Source organism: Gavialis gangeticus, unplaced genomic scaffold (genome assembly GCF_001723915.1).
Source record: "Gavialis gangeticus isolate Ggan-Ray unplaced genomic scaffold, GavGan_comp1, whole genome shotgun sequence".
Classification (NCBI taxonomy): domain Eukaryota; kingdom Metazoa; phylum Chordata; order Crocodylia; family Gavialidae; genus Gavialis; species Gavialis gangeticus.
The window spans coordinates 22460202-22485275 of record NW_017729028.1 but is presented as its reverse complement, the minus strand read 5'-3'; the positions used below and the strand labels follow the sequence as shown (position 1 = coordinate 22485275).

Genomic DNA, 25074 nt, shown 5'->3' with positions numbered 1-25074 from the left:
CTCACCCCATCACGATCATCCTTCATGACATCAGGAATCCACACAGAAATCCTCATCTGTTTGGAAAAAGACACTTAGATGAGCAGATATTTTGTGCAGATTCTTGAATGAGCTAGCAAATATGAATTTACTCTGTAATACTTTACAAACATGGTATGGATGTTTATCCACTGTATGCCTGTGTTTATTTAGCTTAATGGAGGTCTTCAAGGAAAAAACCAAATAGAGTGGCAAACGAATAGCTCAAAATAATCTCTTAAGAAACAGGAAAAGGCCAAGGAACAGGGAGCGGAGAATACAGGAGACCAAAAAGAAATCTGGCAGTTTAAAAGAAGCCTGTCTCATAAAGGTAATGTTCAGGAATTATGTTTAGGGAAAATAAATGAAGAAATGGACACTTCCTGGGGCATCTGAAGAAGGTAGGCCTGCCTAATTTATCAGGGAATAGTCAAACCTTAGGTGAGACAGTGATAAATAGACTCTTTTTAAAAAATCCTTTCTTCTCAAAATGCTTTGCTCTTCCTGCTAAAAAAAATGCTTCGATTTAAGAAAGCTGTTTGGTCACTTGGTTAGACTCTCAGGAAATAACACAGCTTCTGAAGTCAAATAGACTTGCTGGGTAAGTAGATGTGCTAGTCAGGGCAAGGTCCCCTTGGGTCTCTTCCAGGAAGGGGAGGATTTTGGATTTCAGCCTCAAGGTGCAAAGGTAAGGGCACAAGGCACAGCACTGGTGAAGGTTGTCTTCAGAGAACTTGCAAAGGGGACACACAGCAGCCTGTTGTCATCTGCCTGTTTGTATAAAATCTACCTACTGTAGCGAGAGACCTGGGTTAAGGAAGGGGCTTATCCAACATTTCCCATTTCTAAGAGAGTGTCATAGGATCATAGGCAATTAGGGCTGGAAGGCATCTCACAAGGTCATCTAGTCCAGCCCCTGAGCAAGGCGGGGGCATCCAGCCCAGCTAAGCATCTGTACAACACGATCTTGATGATTTCCAAGGATGATGATTCCACAGCTTCTTGAGATAGTCTGTTGCAATGCTTGAGCACCCTCATAGTCAAAAATGTTCCTCCTAATCTCCAGTCTAAATTTCCCCTTCTACAGCTTGAGGCAATTGCTCCTAGACCCTATGGCCACAAAGAAAAGCTCATCTCCAGCCTGTCTGTAATTGCCCTTCAGGTATTTGAAGACTGTTATCAGTGCCCAGCACCCCTGCCCCCCATCTTCTCTTCTTCACACTAAATAACGCTAGTAATTTTAGTCTTTCCTCATAAGTTTTGCCTCCCAGGTCCCTAATCATTTTTATCATAAGCCCCAGGCTATAAAATAGCTAGAGTGGAGTAGTTGTCTATTGAAGAAGGTGAGCTGTTGAGCAGCCAAGAGTACCAGAAGGATCAAGCGAGGGAGAGCCTGACTGTATCCCACTTGATACTGCCCTCCCTGCAGCAGGAAGGCCTGGTTTCTAGTCCTGCTATGAGGGTTAGTTCTATTTTTTAAATTAGACTGACTAATTCAACTGCATAAACAAGGCTGGGAGTGAACAAGATGTGGCCTGCCTAAGGGAAGAGGTTTGATTTCCAGTCTGCACAAGCAGAAACACAGCAGTCTCTGAGGTTTGTGAGGCCACCACGTGAAGTAACCTTTGAAACCTAAGTGTCTGACATAGCAGCTAGGACAGGTGCCAGGTTCAAAAAGGCAATATTACAATTTATGCATGATTGACCAGCTCTGCCTTCTCATCCAGGGAAGCCTCTGATTGTCAGACACCCAGACTGACATGTGCTTGAAAAACAGAGCAAATGTTTTTCAAGCCATTGTAGCTGGCCCCCCTTCCTGATTTGTGCAGCTCCCTGAATTGCAGACTGCACACTGCAGGAAAGATGAGGGTGGGTTGTATCTGGCCTGCCATTTATGCCCGCATTTATGCCCAGAAGAATGGGGAGGCATGACAGACATGGCGAAGCATGCATGTCCCCTGGAGGAACTCACGCTGACTACGCATCTTGAACCCCCCGCCCCCAGTATGGGAAGGTAAATAATCTTTGTCCTGTTTCTAATGAGAACTGAAATCCAAATGTAGTCAGATAGCTTCAAGGTGTAGGGCTTGATTAAATGACAAATATCAAAAGAACTGGCAACACTGTAATTATCATACATTTATTGGGAATGTGCAGGGACATTTGAAAATAACAAGAGCTTCCCCTCTCCCCCAAAAAACCTCGATGATTTGGATGCCAGTTTCCTTATTTTTATTTTGGAGTCCATCTCTTAAACTTGGGCTGTCTGATTCATGAGTTTTATACTTTTGTGGTGTGAGATACTAAGACATTCATTGTATGTTTTAAACTGGGAGTGGATTAAACATACGATTTGGACCTAGGAGTTTAGAGAAAGAAACCCACAGGGACTGTCTCTCTCTCACACACATATGCACTTGCATGTACACATATGCACGTGCATACACAGACACGCACAGCCCCTTGCCAGGTGAAAGATGAGGCACCTTAGCAGGTAGGGAGCAGAAGCCTGCTATGAAGCTAAATTAAGAACCTCAGTTTGAGGAGCGTCAAATTCATGTATGCAAAAATGTATTATTATGGTTTTGGTAGTGCTGGAGTGATGCTGAAGTCATGATGATTCAGGAATTATGGAAGAGGCAAAGATTTTTGTGGATATCTTTTATGGGAGCAACTGCATGGTTGGGATAGATTTAAAAAGAATACATTGCATTTGGAAAAGTGTTGGGGTCCATCCTGCCCATGCAGCTGGTCCAATAAAAGATACTACCTACAAAAATCCTTGCCTCTCACATATTATTATTGGTGATCTAATTGGACTGAATGATAGGGGTTCTGCAGAAAGGGACATATCTCAGCAGATGCTTGTTATTGAGACTCCAGTCACCTCTGTTTTTGCTATCTCAGAAGGTGAGATGCCAGGTACTTGTTGTTATCAGAATAACCAGACTGGATACAAATGCAGCTGAGAGAGAGATTCCAGTAGCACAGACTTATTTGGGGGTAGTTAAGTATCTCTAGCACAGAGCTTTCTCCTTTCCAAATGAATTAGGAAGTGCTTGGTGCTCAAAGGGCTGGGAGTTCTCCACCAGGAAGTACTAGCCTGGGTTGCTGGGGCCATTTCAGAACTGCGGAGAGGCCAGGACGAACAAGGTCTGGCCAGAGCAGTTGTATGGTGGTAATTGTCCAGTGTGGTATTTTGTTGCCAGATGCAGTTACTTTTGGGGTTTCCTAATGACAAAGTGTTGTTCAAGTGATGGATCAGGTGTCAATGTAATGTCAATGTAATGTGTAACACTTGGTAAATAGTCTAGGACTAGGGCAAAGGTCAGGATCAGGAAAATCAGGTCTTACGTTTTAATAAAATATTTGGGGTTTTTGTTTGCTTTTCCCCCCCTCAGTTCCACAGAATCAAGGCGGACTAGATCAGAATTACAAGTACAGCTTCAGGGAGGGTGCATCTTGGTGTGAAACTCACCGCGCCCCTGGAAAGGGGGATGATTGGCCAGTGCTTCAGTGCAAAACTGCTGCAGCACAAACAGGAAGCATTTCATTTAGTGGATTGTTATACTGAGGGCTGTGAGAGATATATCTCCTATTTGTAACTCCCATTTGTGTGTGTATGTGTATATGTATATAGGTATGTGTGTACCTATCTATCTATCTATAGAGACAGAGAGAGATATCTGTCTCTATAGATGGATAGATAGATAGGTACACTTACATATAAAGATGTGTCTATATACGTACATTTACAGTAGTGTAAAAGTGGTGTAGTACAAAACTGCTGCAGCAGGAATAAGAGACATTTCATTTAGTGGATTGCTATGTTGAGGGTAGTGAGATATATCGATATATAGAGAGATTGTTTTATGTATATTTTTTCTGCTATTTGTAACCCGCATTTGTGTGTGTGTGTTGATATATATGCCTATATATAAAGAACTGTCTTATATATATATCTATATAATAGTGAAAGAGTGCTGTTGTGCAAAACTTAGTGGGTTGCTATATTGAGCCAGGTGAGAGCTGTGTGTACTGCATCTATGTGTAAGTAGATAGATATACCTATATATACTGTACATCGATTTATAAATATCCCCTATATAAGTATGCATGTCTTTATAACTCCCACTTTTGTGTATATGGATATTTATGGCTTGTTATATGCATTCAGTGGCTTGCTCTATTCAGGGCAGGGACTCATTCGGTTCTGTTTTAAAACAACCCAACGAAATCCTTGAAACTGCTTAGGGGCACCGGCAGTGTTTTCTGTCATCTCTATGTTTATATGCTATATAGCAACATATATCTCTTATGTTTATATGCTATATAGTGATAACATATAACATATGTTTATAATGAGATATCTCCTATCTGTAACTCCGATTTCTGTGTGTAGCTGTGTGTACCCACCCACAGGGCAGGGCTTGTCTCAGCCCCGCCCCCTCCCAGGAGCAGACACAGAGCAGGCAGCAGCGGGTAGAATGCGCGGAGGCGCCGCTGCCGCTAGATGTAGTCGTGGCCGAGTGGTTAAGGCGATGGACTAGAAATCCATTGGGGTCTCCCCGCGCAGGTTCGAATCCTGCCGACTACGTTTCCGGCTTTTTATTGTTATTATTTTTTTACAGTCACTTTTTTTAAAGCTCTTTTTCCTTCCTTCTCTCCACGGGCTAGGAGCCCGCGCCATGCAGCACAGCGCCGCGCCCGCCGTGCTGGGCACCACCAGGTGAGCTGTCCCGGAGGGACAGGCCCCGGGGCCTTTCGGGCCTTGTGCAGGCCGCGGGGCGGGCGGGAGTGCCCGGGGAACACCGACAAGGGGCTTCGAGGGGCGGTAGAGGCAGTGGGGAGGCAGCCGGACAAGACCGGAGCTGCGTGGTCAAGTGACCGGGCCGAGGAGACTCAGGGCCGGGCCGGGCCTGTGACGACACAAGCCACAGACTGAGTCGGTGTGAGAAACGTTGCGTCACGTTCACCTCAAAGATGTCGTTTACCTCATGTGTGGTTGGTCTCCTGAAAGATGTAGTGTCTCCCTGACTGGCCTTTACTCTTGACTCACAGAAAAAAAGATATATGTATTTGGGGGGGGGGGCGGGTTCTCAGTTGGTCTTATACCAGGTATCGTTTGGGAACCAGCAGGTCTAGATTTTTTTGCATTTCTTTTTATCCCAGACCCACACGGCTGACAGCCCTGGACTCACCTTCAACTTTTGTCTCCTGCCCATGCTTTACCTTTTGTTTTCGTAATTCCCATCTGTTTACATTTGCACTGACATCCTGTCAGGGTTTTAGCTTCTTTTATTCCTTGGAGACTCAGATGAGGCTGAAGGTGGTTGCTTATTCCCAGTTCCTTTTTCAAGGCAAATCTATACTCAGTACAAACTTGTTATTATTAATGAATTACACATCCTGAAAACAGAGACTTTCATTGGCTCTGTGTATGTATTAATTAATATGTAAAATAATATCCCGTATCAAGTACATTTGTGTGTGTGCATAGAGGTATATATTAGTACGTGTGTGTATGTATTTATCTAGATATAGATCTGTATCTAGATTTGTATCTATCTATAGAGACAGAGACCTAAATGAAGGTCAGATTAAAATGGGATTATGGGGCAAAATATATCTTGGGCCAGCCCCAAACCTCCTCTCAATGCCACTGGGGGTCTGTCCCAAACAGCTCTTAAACAGAAACCAGGTTTAAGGAGTAAGGGACTAGGAATAAGCAACCAATTTCCTCATGAGTCTCAGACCAGCAGAGACTCCCTAGGCCTGACTAAGGGTGATTGCACCTGAAAGCTTGCTAAGACCCTTTTTTTCCCCAACTACTCAGCTGGTTTGATAAAAGATACCACATCTCAAAGAACCTTGCCTACCTAATAAAAGATATGCAAAAATCTAGATCTCTTGGTTTTTTTGCATTTATTTTTGTCTCAGACCAACATGGCTACCAAATACATCCCTAATAAGACATCACATTTACTTAAAGAGCTATCTCCTTCAACCAACACGGCTGCAACCAGCAAGTCATCTCAAACTACAGCCAGTGTATTTTTCTAGATTTAGTAAAAGTTTCTTTCACCTAAAGAATGAGTTTTGTGGCAGGTTTGCTGAAAGGCACTTTTTTTCTGTGGCGCTGCTGGCTGCATGAGCCTTTCTGATTACTGGTAAGCAAAAGTAACAGCATAAACTAATGCAGATGTAGTTTAAAATAGTAAGCGAGGATTTATTTTCTTGTTGCCCTAAAAATAGCTAACATTATTTGACTTTTTAGGTTGAGTGAAAGCGCAGGATGTTTTTCCAGCAGAAAAAAAGTTAAGACCTCATGAAAATTGGTTTGATGTAACTGAAGTGTCATCCAAAAATAAGGCCCTGACTCTGCAGGATTCTTAATCACACACCTGTCTTTTAGCACATCAGTAGTTCTGTTTGTTGTCTGGGCAGAAACAATTTAAGCACATGGCTCAGTAAGACTAGGACAGATTTATTTTGGAGCTCTGACCTGGATCCTTCAAGTGTACATGTAGCTTCCTTCATGCTGATGTTTTCTAGGCTTTAGACTAGGTACCAGTCCTGCAAACATGTACATGTTATCTGTGCTATCACAGGCTGTTCCACTGGTAATGAGATTTGCTTGTGGTAGTAAGTGTAACCTCATGCCTAAATGCTTGCGGGACCGAGGCCTTAGGTAATAAATACATTTTCTAGCACATGAGAAACAAAAAGTGACTATTGCCCTTTTGTTCCATATTCAGATAGCACTTCATGCAGCAGACTTCAGAAAGTAGCATCCCAAGGCTCTATTCAAATCCTAATAATTCTCAAAATACAGGGAAAAAATTGCATGCACCTTATCAGATGTGCATTAGCAAGTATCTCATTTTATTTTGGTTTATATTCTACTGGTATGGCCAAAATATATATCTAGATACACACAATTTAAAATGAATTTAAAATACTGTGAATATGTAAAATACTGTGAATTCTGACCTGAGCCAGAGCGGACAGTGTGAAGTTACCCCAGGTTCTGTTGCATAAAGCAGGTAACTCCTACAGCATTTTGCCACCAGATGATGGGGGAACAGGTGATAACCCATTTGCATTGAGCAAATCACTAGCCCAGGATGAACGTCAGACAGAACTCACTTAGTGTAACTAGGTTCTTGCCAGAGACATACTCCACTGGATTTAGATACTGATGAGTTACAGCAGTGCAGAGCTGTATGTTGCGTGTCCACTCCTTTATTACAGCAGTATAGGTATACAGGTCCTGATTGATCCACCTGAAAAACAAGGTAAATAACCCACGTGGACTCTGTGCTACCACAGCTGGACTGCTCTGGTATCTCGCTCTGCAGTGCAGGCATATTCTTACTCTCTGTACTCAAGCATAGTGGAGCACTTTTGTGAGCTGGGGCCCCTAGATGCTACCAGCATTCAAATAATAATTGTACAAAATGAATTGGGCCCCATTAGGAATAATCATTTTCAAACCTAGACTATTACAGTAATTAGAATCAGTTTCAGGTAATGGATTTCATTTCCCTGAGTTTCCCTGCCAGTCCTTGTGTGTTTTAGAATTACAGTGCAAGGAGAAAGAGAATAGAGGAAACTGATACCACCTGGGAAACAGCGATGGGAAGACTGACCAAAGCAAAGCGCTGTCAAATGCGCAGAGCAAACAGACTGAAAATAAAATATCTCTGCCCCTCTAATCTTTCTTAGTTATAATAATTTTAGCTGTTAGACTTCTGACAAAGTGAAAATACAAGTTCAGGCATATGTGTCATTTTTAAGTGGATATCCTCTTTAGAACTCTTTGATAAGTAGCTCTTGAAGTCACACTGGTGTTTGCCTGCCAGTGTATTTGAATTCAGTTGATGTCTTAATTTAAATTCCATTGACTGGCTGCTAGATTTCATCTAGAAAGAAAGAACTGTTCTTTGGAAGGAAGAGGCCAAAATAATGATGGATGGTTTATCACTACTTTTCCCTTTTATTATTGTTGAGGGAGGAACAGATTACTTTATGAATTCGTTCATATTGTATGTCTAAAGATCTATTACCGGAGTCATCAATACCTGTTTACTGAGTTGTTGACTAACTCTTACAGCAGCCCTCATAACTCCGCAGTGAGTAAACATCTGGAGAGTGTTTTCTCCAATGTAAATTTATATTTTAAAAGAATCGCACAAGATGTTGCTGGCAGGTCTTCCATTAGTGGCCATTATTGGCTGCTGTTGAAGAAGAAACATACATTGTTTACATATGGATGAAGTAGACTCATGCAAATAATGTAAAGTGTGGGCCAAATTCTGATTTTTACATCATGGCAGCCCTAGTAAAGTCAATGAGCTGAGATCACATCGAGGGCTGCTGTTGTAAAATTAACTCCTCTTTAGTTTAGAAAGTGAAAAAGGAATTTAAGCACTTCCAAGAGAACACCCAAGTTATCAGACTAGTTTGATTTTGCACTTCATATTAAACAGGCATTGACTAAAATAATAGGAGATGGACAAAATCCAAAATGGATGGGAGAAGTGGTGAAATAGAATTTATTCTAAACTTTCTTAAATTGTTTTTCATAAGACTTCAAAGATGCAACATCAAGACAATCCTGATATAAGGCTGTTCATAGTATCATTAACCTGGCTTTCTTGTCATTTGATTGATCCCTGTTTCATTAGCTTCTAGGACTACGTGTCCTCCACTTCACATTTTCTATCTGAATTATTATTATTGTTACCATCTGGGCCTTTGTCTATGTGATGTTTACTTGGTGAGATTCTTTCCGCTCTGATATTTATACTTCTCTTTCTATTTTTTAAATTGCTGTGAAAAAAGATCATGCTGTTTCTAGCACTGTTTTTGGATGCTTATACTGCATTGCAGTTCTCAGCTCCCCTTGGTATAAATGAAAAGTGCTTTCAAATCAGTTTACAATGTAGGGCCAGATCCTCATCTTATAAAATTGGCCTAAGAAGCTGCACCAGTTTTATATGAGTGGAGGCCCCCACATTTTTTTTGTACCTAGCACTTTACACATATTTATGGAGCACATTGTTTTATCCTTTGGATCCCCTATCCAGTTGGAAACTGGGCTACAATATCTCTCTTACATTCTCTAGGAATGATTGCATATTTCATAAATACAGGCTTTCCATAAAAATCAGGGTGTTTTGAACCTCATACCCCACGTACTGTACTGCTTAGTTTTTCAGACCTCTCTCACAAACATTAATATGATGCTACAAAGCAACAATGAAGTTGTATCTTCAGGGTGGTTTGATGTTTGTGTTATTAAAGAATGGTTGGTTTAGTTGTCAGGAAGTTTCTCAAGGATAGAGGAAACACAGGCTCAGTGTCCTGCTCTTCCATAGATTCATTGTGTGATCTTAGATAAGACACATAGGGACTGAGGGTCCATAAGGTACACAGAGGGACTGAGCATCACCAGGCTTGTCTTTTAGTTGCTCAGCTCCCAGAATGGAGTTTACAAACCTGAGTTAGGCGCATAAGGTCCCTATGCACAAATGGGAAAAGTCAGGTGCCTAGGACTGGGATTCACTGTAGCGGTGGTTCTCAACCTTATTAGACTCAAGGGCACCAAGGGAAAATCCCAGCTTTTAGCTTTGATTTGTTCCTTGACTGTAGGGAAAATAATAGATTCTTTCTTTGCAAAGAACACAGAAAGGCCACAACAAGTCAGAACGTTTTTTTGACTTTGTGGATTCCAATTAAAAATTGCTACATTTATCCCATGAATCACATGTATCTATTTGTGCATCTAACAATGCAAATATTGTCGCACCTGTAAAAGGCTTTTGCAGCACCCTGGTTGAGAAACGCTGCACCACAGCTAGCCTGTTGTATGCCCAAGCCACACAAATGGAAAATTGAAGCTGAAGTGAGGGATGTGTCTGAAATCTTGGCCTTGTTCTGGTTTTAGGTGCCTTAGCCCAAAGTCCTAAGGTGCCTTTGTGAGACTAGGATCCATAGCTTGAAACCCCCTCCTACACACGGGGCCCTAGCTTAAGCCAGATGGTTCCTACTTTTTTTTTTTAACACAGCTGGGAGAGAAGGCTGCCGTGGTGCTGTTTGCTGTGTAATGTGCTAGTGGTTAGAGCACTTGTTCTGGGAGTGGAAGGTCAAGGGTTAATGACCTCCTCTACCTGAGAGTTTGTCGGCCTTCTCCCATGAGAGCACTTTGTGGTGAAGCTGTGGTTCTGTGTATCAAGAGCAGAGAGAAGTAGTTAGTCATGTTCATCTGAAGTCAGACAGAAGACAGGATAGATTTGCACCATATCGACTTATCAGAGATGCGTTAGCTGAAGGGTCTGGAGGAAGCAGAGTTCCTAGGAGGCAGTGAGTAGAATACAAAGGGTAGGGAAGGGGAAGAAACAAAGATGGGTACTGCTGGGGTCGGCAAGGTGGGTTTAACATGTTTCGTGACATACTGGTTATAAAAGCTAGTTCAGGTAATGGGGTAAGAATCCGTACCCTTGGTTTAAGCATCTTGAGCTGATGTGCCAAAAACCCCCCAACCTACAGGAAGTTGATGTGCCAGGAACAGACAGCAAGGGAGCCACAAGGGGTGTGATCCTTGTTGTGGTAGCACAGCCATGGCCCCAACCCTGCCGCCTGCCCTAGGCACCCGTGCGCCCGCCATCAGCAATGAGCCAGGCTGGGCTTCCGCAGACCTCGGTGCAGCTATTTGCAGCCTCCCCCTGGCCTGTTGCGAGCAGCCCAGGCGCTATGGTAGGCGGTGGTGGCATTCTGGCTGTGGTGGATATGAGGAGTAGGGGAATGAACCTTGGATATTATAAGGATCATGGTCTGTGTTGATAAACTACTTCATTTTAATCTCTTTTATCTACTGCTTTCCTGCTGGGTATCAAGGACAGCCAGAGTCATATGGCTAGAAGGAGAGGACACATTAAGGAGCATGACATTATAGCTCAGCAGTGTGGGTAATCCCCTGAAAGAGAAGAGTCCTGGGTTTCTGATCCCTGTTACTAAACTTCTATGCATTTTATCCCATGGCACTCTAATGCAAGACATATAAGCAGTCTCAGGTTTCCCTCTTCCTAAGCAAGGTTTCTAGCCACTAGGGCATTACATGACATAAGATTACCCTGTTATAATAATATACAAAATAATGTTTTTTAATGAAAGTGGCTGAGGGCTGTGCTTGGTGCTGACCTCAGTGGTGCTGGTGTATGTTAGGTCTGACAAAAACAGACCTGAATGTGGCCGTGGAGGGACTTAGGCAGGGAGATGTCTAATTTGTGAATCCCAAATCGCATTAGGCAGGAGATAGGTGCTAAGGTGCTCAGCTCAGCCAAAATGGCCATGCCTCTGGGTGTGAACTTAGGTACCTAAGTAACTACTGGTGAAAACATAGACTTTTTACATGCTTATAAATGATTAGATGAGGTTGTTACTTGCAGTCTTGGACTTAGCTGCCTAAGGTCAGTCTACACTGTACTTTAGATACATAAGTCCTTTTATGAATCTGACCTTAGTCTTTCTCAGTTCCTTACCTGTATCAAAGCTGGCAAGAAGTAAAAAGGAAGATACACGATCTGTTTCCAAACAAGTGGCTATATCATAAACAGAAAATTCCAGGGTTTTAAGTCTGAAAACCACACCTAAGCCGTGCACAGTTCAGAGGTCTGCAGACCCAAACTCCGAAAATACTAGCTTGAAAGTAGATCTGGCTTAGGATACCAGGGATCCAAGTTAAGATGGGTCCCCCAACAAAACTTCTGTTGATGTCATCAGGACCGGGACTGCGTTGTCAATCATGACTGGGAACTTGGCTAATGTAAGCAGGGTTGTGTAAGGCTGCCTGTGAATTTTAGCTGGATGCAGCATTTTATCCAGTAAGGCTGGAAGGCACTCTTGTGGTCTTCTTGTCTGAATTCCTGGATATTACTGCTTGCTGGACTTCTCTCAATGAATTTGTGTGTGAATTTTCCTTGTACTCTGTAGGCATTACATGTGTACACTGGGAGAGAATTGAGGTACAGTTTTCTTCCTATAATTCAGTGTGGAAAAAGATCAACCTGCGCAGCAATAGTGGCAGCATTAATAATTTTGTCTGCTTTGAACCCAAGGATTAGGAAAGCTGTGAATTAGGAGCAGCCACTGATGTTTCAGTAACGGAGGCTGATTGCAATCCTCTTGCCATCTCAGATGCGACTGGCAAGCAAATTATGAATAATTTGCTTCTGTGCACTTATTCTGAGTGAACCTGTAGACCAGAGTAAGGAGATTTGGATGCTCTGCTTTGCTGCTTTGCTTTGGCCGGCTGGAGTTTATGCTCCTTTGCAACAGATGCATGCATTTTAGAAAACACGATGTATGCTAGGAGCCATTGCCCAGAAGAAATGGGGAGGATGATTCACTTATTTTTTTCTTTTACCAACAATCATAAATAGTATGAGGCAAAGTGTAAAGCTATCCATTCAAATGAGGTAGGTGCTTTTGACAATCCTGGGATGTTCCTGCTGATGTCGGTGGGAGTCAATTGCTTTCGTGCTTTAGAAATTCTCACTAGAGGCAAGTCTGTATCTCTGGGTGCCTAAATACCTGTGAACATTTTGCCTTTAGACTCAAGTCTGGGACTGTCACAATATATTGGAAAGGTTTTGTTTTGGAGGCATCAGACTTAAAGTTCCTGGTTTAGAATGAATGCAGCACACTCTTCCATCCTGACAATTGCATTAGGTCTGCAAATTTCCTGTTTAAGTTTAATATAGTTGTTACTGCTATGAACACCTTTGCATGAAGCAACATTTTTTTTCCTTTCATACCACAGTTAACTCTATTTTGCTAAGTCCTATTTCCATTGACTAGGAACAGGTATGGGCTAAGATTTAGTCCAAAGCCCACTGAAGTGGGAGCCTCTTTTATTGACTTCACTGGGCTTTTTATTGTGTTGTCTACGAGTCAATCAGTAAATGCTGTCCATGTTTGAGCTGTGTTTCCTGTTTCACTGTTTAGGCAAGTCCAGAATGCTCACACAGGGATAGATCTGTCAGTGCCGGAGTACCAGGAAATTCGTGGGAAGATGATGTCCGGCCATGTGGAATATCACATTGTAGCTGTCACCCGACTAGCTGCATTCAAGTCGGCAAAACACAGACCTGAAGACGTGGTTCAGTTTATGGTGAGCATTAATCACTGCGGCGTTTGGTGAAGAAAGAGTCTTCTGCCTTTTTCTTAATCAGCGTTAGTTGTTCTTATACTGATTGATGTCATGATAAGTGTATATAGTTAAGCTCCCTTCAATAGGACAGTGCAGTCTGTTACTGAAACAACAATATCTTACATTTATAATTGTACTTTTTACCCAAGGAACTCAAAGCACTTTACAAAAGGAGATGATAAATCTGACCTCCACTGAAGGGGTGATGCACATAGATTTTGTAGTCCGTCCCTAGAATCTAATGAAAATACTTATGCTCCCCAACCTGTGGTTTCTTGCAGTTAGTTTCTACTTGGAGTGCTTTTAGTGTGTTTAATCCTATTGTCTGTCACTTTGGGTTTTCACCCGTCCCAAGGTGGCCATAAAATTTAGCATTTCATTGTGCTATAAGAATGGTGTTTTATTTACTCAGATATTTTTTCTCTTCAAACTTGGTTTGATCAGATATATTAGGTTTTCAAGCTTTTGGGTGTTATTTGGGGAATCTACTGTTGTTTTTTTTTACCTATTGTCCTTTATTGTAAACTGCTCTGAGTCTTCTTGGGCAGTGTGAGATATTATTGTTATTATTGATGTTGTTTGTTGCTTCAGTTACAATTATCATCATCATAACCATCATTATTAATAATAATATCTACAATTCACTGATAGGCATGTGGCTTAGAGGAGGAGCATGAAAGGGGTAGAGAAGCACTTAAAATCACTTAAAGTTATTATTATTAATAATGTAATAATAACAACTTTAAGTGATTTTTAAGTGCCCTTCTCTACCCCTTTCATGCTCTTTCTCCAAGCCACATGCCTCAGTGAATTGTAGATATTCTCTGTTCTGTAGGGATGTTGTGAAGACTAATTCATTAAGTTTTGTAGAGTACTCAAACACTATGCTAAGGAGTATAGTGGAAGAGCCTGTGAGGTTAAAAAAATATCTGTACTTGTATCCATTGGTGGTTGTGCAGTAAATAAAGCTTCAGGAAAACTGCATGGATGAATTTACTTTTGATCTCTTTGATCTGAACTAGCTGAGACAGTGGGCGGCTTGTTGAATACACATGTTGAATAAACTCCTGTGCAGTTTGCGCTGGAGTTTATTGTTGTTTATTGTTGTTGGGTGCAGCGTTTACACGTGTGCCCAGGACTGCAGCACATTGAGCCAGGGCAGCACAGCCCTGGCTGCCAGAGGACCTGGGGGATCAGCCTGCCAGCCTATATCTACTCTGACTCAGCTCAGTGGGCTGCAGAGGGGCTGGCTGGGGCATGAGGGTGCCACAGTGCTGGGCTAGCCAGCAGTCAGCCCCTGCACTGTAGCACCCTTATGCCCTAGCCCCAGTTACCATCTACACATGCGTTATGGCACACTAACTCCACTGTACGATAGTACTTGACTCGGGCAGTACTATCCTACGGTGGAGTTAATTAGTTTACTGTGGCCTAATAGCACCGCACCAGTAGAGGGTGATGCTTCACTGTGGTGCTAATTAGTCAACTGTAGTAAAGCACAAATGTAGGTGCCTCCAGGGTGGAGAAACCAGCAGGTAACTATTAGATTATCAGACTATCAAAATGGACAACCACTAGATGACGCAGGCAACTTTCATTCTTGACTTCTGGGTGCTTGAGTTTGAAGACCTATATTGGAATCTTTACAAAATTGCTGTCCCCTGATTTTTCCATATCTGCTATTATTTCATTTTGAAGGATAAGTTCACTTCTGTGACATAAGTAATGTTTTTAAAAAATGAAAATTATGGCTAAAATATAATTTTACTCTACACCGAAGGGTGCTGTTGAGAAGACTGTGCAGCAGTCGTGTGCTGAGCTAAGATTACACTATGCCCCCTACATTGAGGCCCACAACACAGGTTTAAGATGAGAGCTAAAACCATCAGAGCAGTCTAAGGGTGTTAGGAACCCAGATGATATTCACATTCAGTAAGAAGTTAGGGTTGTTTGTTGTAGCTGTGTTGCTCTAAGGACATAGGCAGGCAAGGTTCTTTGGGTAGATGCGATATCTTTTATTAGACCAACTAAATAGGGCTGTGCGAAACGGCACTGTTCCCTTTTGCCTTGAGTTTTGAGGTTTGGACAGAACAGCATTTCGTATTGAATTTAATTTTGATTTGAAACAGCTGTTCCATTTTGCTCCATCGAAACAGTACACCTGTTTCGACTCTGTTTTTGTGTTTCGCTAGATCAGCCAGGGATGGGGCCAGCTGGACTGACTTCCTATCCCCAGCCCTGTGGTTGAAACGTTTTGACTTTCAAAATGTTTCAGCTAGCCTCATTTTGTTTTGAGGCTGTTCTGACACCCTTTATTTCATTTTAATTTTGCTGTTTCGACCTCGAAATGAGTCAAAACAGTGTTGAATCAAAACGGCTGGGAAAATTTTGCACAACCTTACTAAATAGTTGGAAAAATTGTTCTTTGCAAGCTTTCAGGCACAAACACATTTCTTCAGGCATGCTAGTAAGAACTTACACATTTAGGTTCATTGGAGAATCACAGACAAAGGCCTGCCTCAGTCCTACAGATTTACGTGTAGATGCTTAACTTCTTGTGCAAGGGTTCCTTGTGTTTAGGATTAAACACGTGCACAGGGGCTTGCGGGATTTGAGATGTATTTTCAGCCTTCACTTTGAACTTTCTGATGGTTTGTTTCTTTTAGTCGCCAGTCTAATTAAACTTATTTTGTTTGTATTCTTTTTTGTGTGTTTTCAGGAGTAAAATCCTTTGTTTTAAATTGTCTGTTGAATTATCAAAATGAATGTTAACAGTCACTGATTAGGAGGGCCTGGTCATGCAGATATGCATATGCTTAGCTTGAGCACGAGCAGGCTTTTTTAAGTTAATTAGCCAGAGCCTTTGATGGTGTGAATTGGCAGAACTCAACTGAAGGGAATTCAGCCATGTTGACTTAAACCGATTGAGGGTCTCATCAACTGATATTATTCACATAAGTAAAGTCAGTGTTAGTTGGCCTGAGGCCTAGAAAAATGATTGGTAATAGCAGGCAATTATTTGAACCATGCATTATACATTAATAGGATAGAAAAGATGTTCACTACTTAATCTCAAATCTAATATATAATATTAGAGAGCCAGCAGAGGGCACTCGAGCACTGCTTGAAAGTATTTTACATGACATGATGACATGCAGGCTGTCAGATAGTATATTAGTATGCTTGAGATATAGCATTAGCACATTCTGTATGCTGTTTAGCACATTATGGTTGGTGGTTGTTGCTGGAAGCCGACACAGAGGTACAATGGCTTCATTAGTGGTAATATAGTAGGGTGTGCTTTTACTTTAAAATCAATGGTGTAATTAAACCCAAATTGAGATTTATGAATAATTTGCACATGTTTAGTTTCCAGAGGAAGATTAATGCTTTCTGGGGTGAAGAGAGTGGGATAAAATTTGCCATGTCTCATTTCAGAACTCAGTTTTGACTTTGAGTATTAAGCCCGTTACTTTAATATACAAACTCATTATTTATTATTTCAGTCAATGATACATTAATCTTTTTGAAGATAATAGACTAGATTTTGCCATTCTAGGGCTATGAGGTACAACATGTATTCCTTTGAAGAGCGCTGATAAATTCTTTGCCCGTGTATGCACGTGTGAGCATGTGCACGCACGCACACAGACACACACACACACACAGACACACACACATTTTGTTTTTGGATGGACATGCTGTCCTAAATACTTCTGTGATTTGGAAAGTTATGCTGTCATAAAGTTAGAGCTATTCCAGAGCAGTCATCGGTTAAACTCAGACCCGCACAATTGTGACTTGCCACCAGAGGGCTGGCAAGTGAAGGGGTGAACAGGAGCCAGGACCTTTTTTGGTGCTCTGGGCTAAGTACAGGCATTCAAAAAGCCTGAGCTTGAATTGATTCAATCTTTTCAGGTTAGTCTAACCTGCATAGATTGAACCAACAAGCAAGTGAAGAAGCATTCGCTTTTGATTTTGGAAATGCATCCACATGCCTGCAGTGGCTCAGGCTAGAAGCTGGGGGATTCTAGAGTGAGCCCTTCCTTCCCTTTAGCAGTGGCCCAAAGAGTGAAGGGAAGATGAGCTGAGGAGGGGGCACGGCCAGGTTGGGGTATGATAGGCTGAGTATGATTGGGGAGGGGTTTAAACACTCACCCTGGACTGCAGGGACCCCAGCTGCGTTGGGCCTGGAGGGGGAAGGGGAAGCAGTGCTTGCCAGGCTTTCTACCTGGGCGGCAGGGGGAGTGGCCAGCATCTCAGGCAAAGAGGGGACTCCAGCTGGGGTCTGCCTGGCCTTTCCCTCCTGGTTACAGCTCAGCATGACCTGAGACTCCCAGAGCACCCCTCCCAGGCAGAGAGCGATCCCTCTGCACCTTCCCAGCCTCTGGGGTGGGGGGTTTGCTTGGGGCAGCCCAGGAGCAAGGTCAGATCAAGGGAAGGGAGGGGAGTGAAACCAGCCCCAAGCCCAGGTTGGGACATGCACAGAGCAGGGCACAGAGGGATCCCAGTGGTGGCAGCTCCATCCTGGATGTGAGCCCCACTGAGCAGAGGGACACAGGCTAGGCGGGGCAGGGAAGAGGCTGGAGTGTGTGTCCATGCCAGCCCAAGGTAGAGCTGAGCTGAGTCAGGCACTCAGCTGGGGAAGCAGCTGTTGCCTGGCGGCCCCTCCTACCTGCTAGAGTGAGGCCCTCGGTCTGACCCCCACCCCTGCCCCCACAGTGGTGCACATGGCATGGGCTTGACCCAGCAGTACTTGGAGCTGGGCATGGGTACCAAGAAGCTGGGTGGAACAGTGCTCAATTTTAAGTCGGACCAGACACTGGTCTCCTTCCTGGGTCCAAGGCAGATGGGTGCAAGGACTCCCCAGGCAGCAAGGAGGAGCTGGCTGAGCTCGCTGCCGTCATGCAGCAGTTGCTAGATGGCCTCAGCCCTGAGTGCTATTACCTGCTGTTCCCTGGGCTGCTGGGTGCCAGGCAGTCCATGCCCTGCTCACTTTTCTCCTACCCAGCGGTGGTGCAGCACAGCCCCATATACCTGATGCCCAGCATGGGGAGCTACCCCTACAGCTTCCCTGCTGCAGCTGCCTGCCGGCAAAGTTGCTGACTGCAGTTCAGCAGCACAGCGGCACAGACAACGTGGGCGGCATCTACCAGTATGGCCAGGGCAGGTCCTTCTGATGGTGGTGGTGGTGGCAGGGAAGCCGTAGGGTTAGCGCCCTGGGCTGAGGCCATCCAGCATGTGCTGCATGGTGGTGGTGGGCGCAGCCATCTCTTCCTCGTCATCTAGGCAGGCCTTGGAGCCTGTGAAGGAGCTCAGGACCTGGCCTGGCTCAACCTCCAGCATCACGACACCCAGCTTATTGGCACCCTTGCCTAGCCTCCTGGTGCTGCTAGATCAAGCCTGCACTATGTGTGCTACTGCAGGGGCTAGGGTCAGGGCCAGCCCAGACACCAGTCTCCAGCAGGTAGAAGGGGCCACCGGGCAGGAGCTGCTCCCCCAGCTGCATGCTTGGCTTGGCTTGGCTCTGCCTTGGGCTAGCGCAGATATACACTGAAGCCCCTTTCTGATCCACTCAGCCTGGGACCTTCTGGTAGGTGGGGATGACATCCAGGATGGAGCCACTGCTGCTGCGATCCCTCTGTGCTCTTCTCTGTGCATGTCCCCACCTGGGCTTAGGGCCGGTTTCGCTCCCCTCCCTTCCCCTGATCTGGCCATTGTTCGTGGACTGCCCCAGGCAAAACCTTCGCCACAGCAGCTGGGAAAATGCAGCAGAATTGCTCCTGGCTGGGAGAGGAGCTCTGGGGGTCCCAGGCCATGATGAGCCACGAGCAGGGGGAAAATCTAGGCAGACCCCAGTGGGAGAGGGGAGGCAGCAGAGTTTAATTCCCCTGTGCCTGAGCCTGCTGTCCCATGCCCCTGCCCCCTCCACTCCAGCAGGGAAAAGCCTGGCAGGGCCTGCTCCGCGCCCCCAGGCAGACTGGACTGTCCCCAGCCAGGTTTCCGACCTCTACCCCTTTGTCAGCCAGCCCTCACTGCTCCAGTTAGAGGCAGAGGGGTGGGGACAACCTTCTCTGCTCAAGCAGACAGCCCAACCCAGCCCAGGGCTGCAAAGCATTCTGGGATGCTGGGGGACTTTGATTTAACTTGAACCAGGAAGGAGTCTGGGACAGAAGTTTCATAAATCAGCTTGACTTAAATCAGTTAAGTCTGATACTACGTTCAAACAGGTTTATCTTAACCTAGTTTCGGCCATTTTGAAATTGGTTTATATGCACTGAACCTCTGTTCTGTTACAGGTTTAAACCAGTTTCTTAAGACTTAAACCAGTTTATGTGTAACTTCTGTCCCTAGACCAGGGGTGGGAGCAGGGCCGGTGGGACCATGCAACTCAGAGGTGAACAGAAGGAGGTGAAGGGAGACTCAGCAATCAGAATGCTTTTTCTCTGCCTAAATCTGTGCTAGTTAAAGGTGCCCTAGAAAATGAAGTCCTGAATTTAGCTGCGCAGTAGGTATAACATAGGCTGAAACAGGCATCCTTCACCCATGTGCCTCAGCTGCAGCCTGGAGGAAATGAAAGGGGTCTCCATGCCATCATCCCATCTTTGATGTGGTTCACATGGTGACAGGACCCAAACAGGCAAGAAATGGATTGTCTAGCTCATGGTCTGATCTGTCAGTCAGGAGAGCTGAGTTCTGGCTCCAGTTCTCCTGCTAGTGTGCTGTTGTTGACTTGACACATGCCAGATCAACACTCGGGATCTCAATATTGTGCTGTTAGACAGGAGGGCGTGATACAAAATTATATACACACACACAAGCACTCTGTGGGTTCAGACACACATGCACACACACAAGCATGCACTTCCATGGCTGTGTGTTAACACTAGGGGGCCTTTGAGGTAACTTGGACTCAGAGTCACTTGGTGCTGGGGTGGAAGTGAGGGGAAAAAGCCGGGGTTTTGGAGGTGGCAGAAAGGGAGCCGAGGTGACAAACAGACAAGACAGACAGACCAAAGGTCAGAGGGGCAGAGAGCAGAGATTGGAACAGGGCCCGGAGGTCAGTAAGACAAAACCCAACTCAGGGTGCCAAACTAACAGTTTTATTAAACAGGAAACACACTACACAGCCCCACAAGGTTATTGGTTCCCACATGCACACACAAACACTGACACACGCACACACCCACACAATGGTAGCAGGAGAGCAAAGGCTTAATGGAGGGATTTGAGGTCCAGGTATGTAGAGACAGAGTTCAGGTCCTTTGCTTGGGGGAAGAAGGTGGGTGATAGCTACCTATCCCAGCCTGAGAGTTGATCCTTGATGGCCAGTCAGGGTCTTCTTTAGCAAGCTGTTGCTCAGAGGGGGAGTTGCCAGCAGGGCCTCTTGGTGGATAGGTGTTGTGGTGTGGTGCTGGTCCAGATGGAGAGGGCATCCCAAGGAGGTCATGCTCTACCACCCCTTTTATAGGGGTGAGCTACCTGTGTCTCCTATGGGAGAGACATGTCCAGGCAAGGACAGTCCTGCTCAGATGCCTACGTGCAGATCCAGGTATCCTCATTGTGTGGTAGGACACAATGGTGGGGTTGCTGGTGTCTGTAGGGTGTTTGTATTTCCAATGCTGCGTTTCTGTTCTGTTCCTGGGTGAGGTCTGTGGTTCCTGGGTGAGTTAATGCAAGGCAATCGTCCGGTTGTTGAGTTGATCATTCAGTAGAGGCCTGCTACCAGTGTACCTCAAGCACCTTCATTCATTCAGGAACCAGTTTACATGAAACTGGTTAGACATGAGTCACAGTTACAACATAGGTTATACCCAGGCAGAGGATACAAGATGGAGGCTTGACATTCAAAATGGAAACTTGACATTACTTGACATTACTTTACAGACATAGGCCTAAATCATATAAATTCAATATAAAACAGTAAAAATCAATACAAAACATAGTATAATACAGTATAAAACAGTAAAAATCAATACAAACATAATAGAACACTCTTCACAATATAAAAGGGGCTTGTTACTATAAGGGAGTGTAAGAACTTAGCTTACCTAGTGCTACTTGTAATCACTTATAAGGGATAGAAAGGGCAGAGAGTAAGTCAGAAATGGTTGTGGAAGGGGAGGGAATGCATTTTTAAGTTAAAAAAAAAGAGAAAAACTTGGGGGGGGCATGTATTGCTACACTGTGTGGTGTTGGGAAACCTCTCTGCATGTTTCCCAATGTGAGAGCTGATTTTGAACTTCCTGTGCAATGTGCTTTGAAATGCATGGATGCCAAGTTCCACATAAGAGCCAAGCATGGATTTGTAGGTACTTGCTGTCTGTCTGGACTATCCTTGCTGTCTGGGCAGTACCTTCCTCACACCTGTTTGTGTCTCCCTCTAGCTCCAGTGAACTGGTTGCATTTAAATACCCTTGGCAAGGTGTTGCTTGAGGCACCCCTTGAGGGACTTGAGACACCTCTCAGTAAATGCCAGCTCTTAGTTTTTACTAATTTTTCATACTATAAAAAAATAATAGAGAACTTCTTCTGTTGCAAGGAACTCAAAGACCTTCAACGGGGTAGAATGGTTTTAACATAATGGATTCTTCTTTGAAATCTCTGGGATTATCTTGTAAAGTTTATAAATTTAACAGTTAACCATGGCTCCAAAGGTCCTGAATTCCATGGCTGGCCATGCCCTCCAACTTCTCCTGCCCCACTGATAGCCCAGCAGAGCAGATAGAGCAACTCTGCAGACTGGATGTTTGACACCTTTGAGTTAGGGACATCATTAGCAGTTACGCTGTGTGTGATCAACTGGAAAGACGCTGACCTGACAGAAGAACAACTGTAAAGCTTTTTGGTATTGTATGCTATGCACTGATTTCTGGGGTAAATGCCTCTGGGATAACCCTCCCTCCTGTGCTGTGAATTTGCTCTCTATCCTTTGCTCTTGCTCCAGACTAATCCAACCTGCTCGTTTCATTACAGGTCTCTAAGAAGTACAGCGAGATTGAGGAGTTTTACCAAAAGCTGGCTGCACACTATCCACACATTTCTCTGCCACAGTTACCGAGAAAAGTTCTGTTTGTTGGAGAACTGGATATCCGAGAACGAAGAACAGCATTCAACGACATCATGAAATTCATTGCTAAAGAGGTGGATCTTGCCACGAGCCCTGAGTTACTGGAATTTTTAGGTAACTCTTGCACTCAGAAGTTAAAGAGTTGTCAAATTTAAGGCTGCATGTTACATCACAGTAAGACATCCCAGTCACAGACTGTTTTTTCCATAGGATGCCTGCCTCATTTGGTGCACAGAGTGGATGATGCTGTCTTTGTAGGCTTCTATGCAACGTTTGGTTTGCTCGTTGTTTTATTTCTTTAAAGGATGGGATTATAGTGACTGAGTTAGACACCACTAGGAATAATGCTGTGTGATTAGCTGGAAAGATGGTTATTAAGCTTTTGGATACTATATGCCTTCTTGACTGGGCCATGCAGGCAAATGAATGAAAGGTGCAGGGATAGATTTGAGTCCCTACCCAACTCTGTCACATACCAACCATAGAACTAGTTCTGGTGTGGAGTTATAAGGCTCTAATTCATTAGACCAGTAGTGCAGGACAAATTCTCCTCAGCCCAGGCCTGAGACTGAGCTTGCCTTCATGTGACTACCTGGCAGACTATGCAGGCTTTACCTAGGCAGGGTGCTGCCTGAGAATTGCATCAAACTGAGGAGTCTTACCTTTCCTAATATGAAGCTTCCCAATCCTGTGGCTTTCACCCTGATTGTGTCTCCATGGCATCATGATGAGTGGAAACCACTCCCTCCATCTTAACTGTTTGGCCTAAAGGGGAAAATGCCTGATCCCCAGAGAAGTAATTGTTTGGACCCAGAGAATCATGAAAACACAGCCCCTCCCCTCCAGCTATGGAGAGGAGGGCAGGAAATGCAACAGGAGCAGGAGGCTTGAAAATCCTTTTTAAATAGCTCTATTTAAATAGCAGGGTGAGGGTTGATGCTAGAGCTAGTTGAGCAGCCTGATTTACCCAGGAAGACAAAAGGGAGAAGGCCAAGCCTTTATCTTGCCAAGCACAAGTTCTTATTTCCCCATCGCCTCATTCTTTTCATCATATTCCTGCTGTTTGGCTGCTGTTCTCCTCCCCTTCATGTAGCAGTGCAGAAAGGCTTGCACGCTTTTCAAATAACTGTGAATGCAAAGCCACCTTAAGCTGATTCTTTTTCCTGTCTTAGTAGCACTCTGCAGCATGGAGTAAATTCAAAACCCAGCTTCCTTTCATTTTCATTGCAGCTGCGTGCACACAGCAGTTCTGCAAGTAAATCAGACCCCAAAGACTCAAGTCAGGGAGAAATTGAGGATCACACAGTTAATAACCGTGTGGAAAATTTGATTTAAATGACTGGCCCAGGATCACACAGGAATTCTGCGATGGTGAGAGGGATAGAATCCAGTGCTCGAAGGCAGCATTCCACTGCATTAACCAGGAGACTCTCTTTGTTTTTCCTGTGATCCTTTAACTCATTCACTGTTCTCCTTCCAGCGTCTGCAACACATGGAGAATTGACTCTCTCTAGGCAACAGTTGCCTTTTCTGCACACCCCAATTCATATCCTGAGCAGATCCATGGTGTACACTGAATGAGGCAGGTGCCTTTGAGGAAAAAAATAGCATGTGATTATATAATTAAAGGCTGCCAGATCCAAGCGTGCAAGAAGGGTGAATTAAGGTGAACAGGCAATTTTAATGCTGGAATTTCCCCACTGTGGAATGCTTGCTTTTGAAGACTTTGTGGTCATATTACTGTGTGTGCCTGTGTACATGCCTGTGATTGTCTAGGTTTTTGTAATAAACTGAAAAAATACTACCAAAATTTCTGTCATGCAGGACCTCTGAGGGCCATCAGCAGGTCAGAACCTTTAGGTCCCTCTCATAGATTTCTGCTACTTGTGCTAATGGACTCATTGAGAGCAGCAGCAGACTGTCATCCTCTACCAGGACTGGTCCTAGAAAGGGGTGAGATACTTTGCCAGAGGCTTTCAGTGATATCTGCTGCCAGCAGAGGAATAGTGAGACTCAGGAATATTGGGGTCCATTGTGGGAGTGTGTTGTGGTGGACCTGGTCTCCCCATTTCAGTCTTGTTCCCCCCACCAAGCCAGCCTCAGTCTACACTTCTCAAGAATCTTATCCCAGCTTATATCCATGTTCAGATGTTTATAGTCCACCACCAGCACTGGGTCCCCAGCTGCTTTCTACTTGCTCCTCTTGTTCTTTTGGTTTCTCCTCTAGTAGATCTCCTATCTATCCTCAGTCTCCAGTTACTCCCATGCTCCCCATCTTCACTGGCTACCATCCTTCATCTCTTCGCTCCCTGTCTCATAGTTTCATAGATAGTTTCATAGATTTAGGGTCGGAAGGGACCTAATAGATCTTCTAGCCCGACCCCCCGCCAGGGCGGGAGAACAATAAAACCCCAAAACAAGAAACAGGACTCAAATGAGTCCAGCCAGGTAGGCATCCAGCCTCTTCTTAAAACCCCCCAGGGTAGGGGCCAGCACCACTTCCCTTGGAAGTTGGTTCCAGCTCCTAGCTGCCCTAACTGTGAAGTAGTTCTTGCGGATGTCCAATCTATACCTCCTCTCCATCAACTTGTGCCCATTACTCCTTGTTATGCCAGCGGGCGCCAGGGGAAACAGCGTCTCCCCCAAACCCTTCTGGTCCCCCCTAGTGAGTCTATAGACGGTCACCAGGTCCCCCCTCAGCCTTCTCTTGTGGAGGCTGAATAGGTTCAGGTCCCGCAGTCTCTCACTGTAGGGTCTGCCCTGTTGTCCC

At 44.5% G+C, this 25074-nt stretch overlaps 1 protein-coding gene and 1 non-coding gene across 2 annotated transcripts in view; both read left to right on the top strand.

Annotated features, from left to right (window-relative positions):
- The first annotated feature begins 4513 nt into the window (after positions 1-4513).
- The window catches only part of HS1BP3 (HCLS1 binding protein 3), a 102011-nt gene continuing 81450 nt past the window's right edge, over positions 4514-25074 (top strand). Inside the window, exons 1-3 of the mRNA XM_019520807.1 lie at positions 4514-4747; positions 13030-13195; positions 22211-22418. Coding sequence (XP_019376352.1) covers positions 4707-4747; positions 13030-13195; positions 22211-22418 — 415 coding nt within the window. The 5' untranslated portion in view covers positions 4514-4706. The remainder of the gene's footprint in view (positions 4748-13029; positions 13196-22210; positions 22419-25074) is intronic.
- Positions 4534-4615, top strand: TRNAS-AGA. Its single transcript has one exon. It is a non-coding gene; the product is annotated as a tRNA-Ser (tRNA).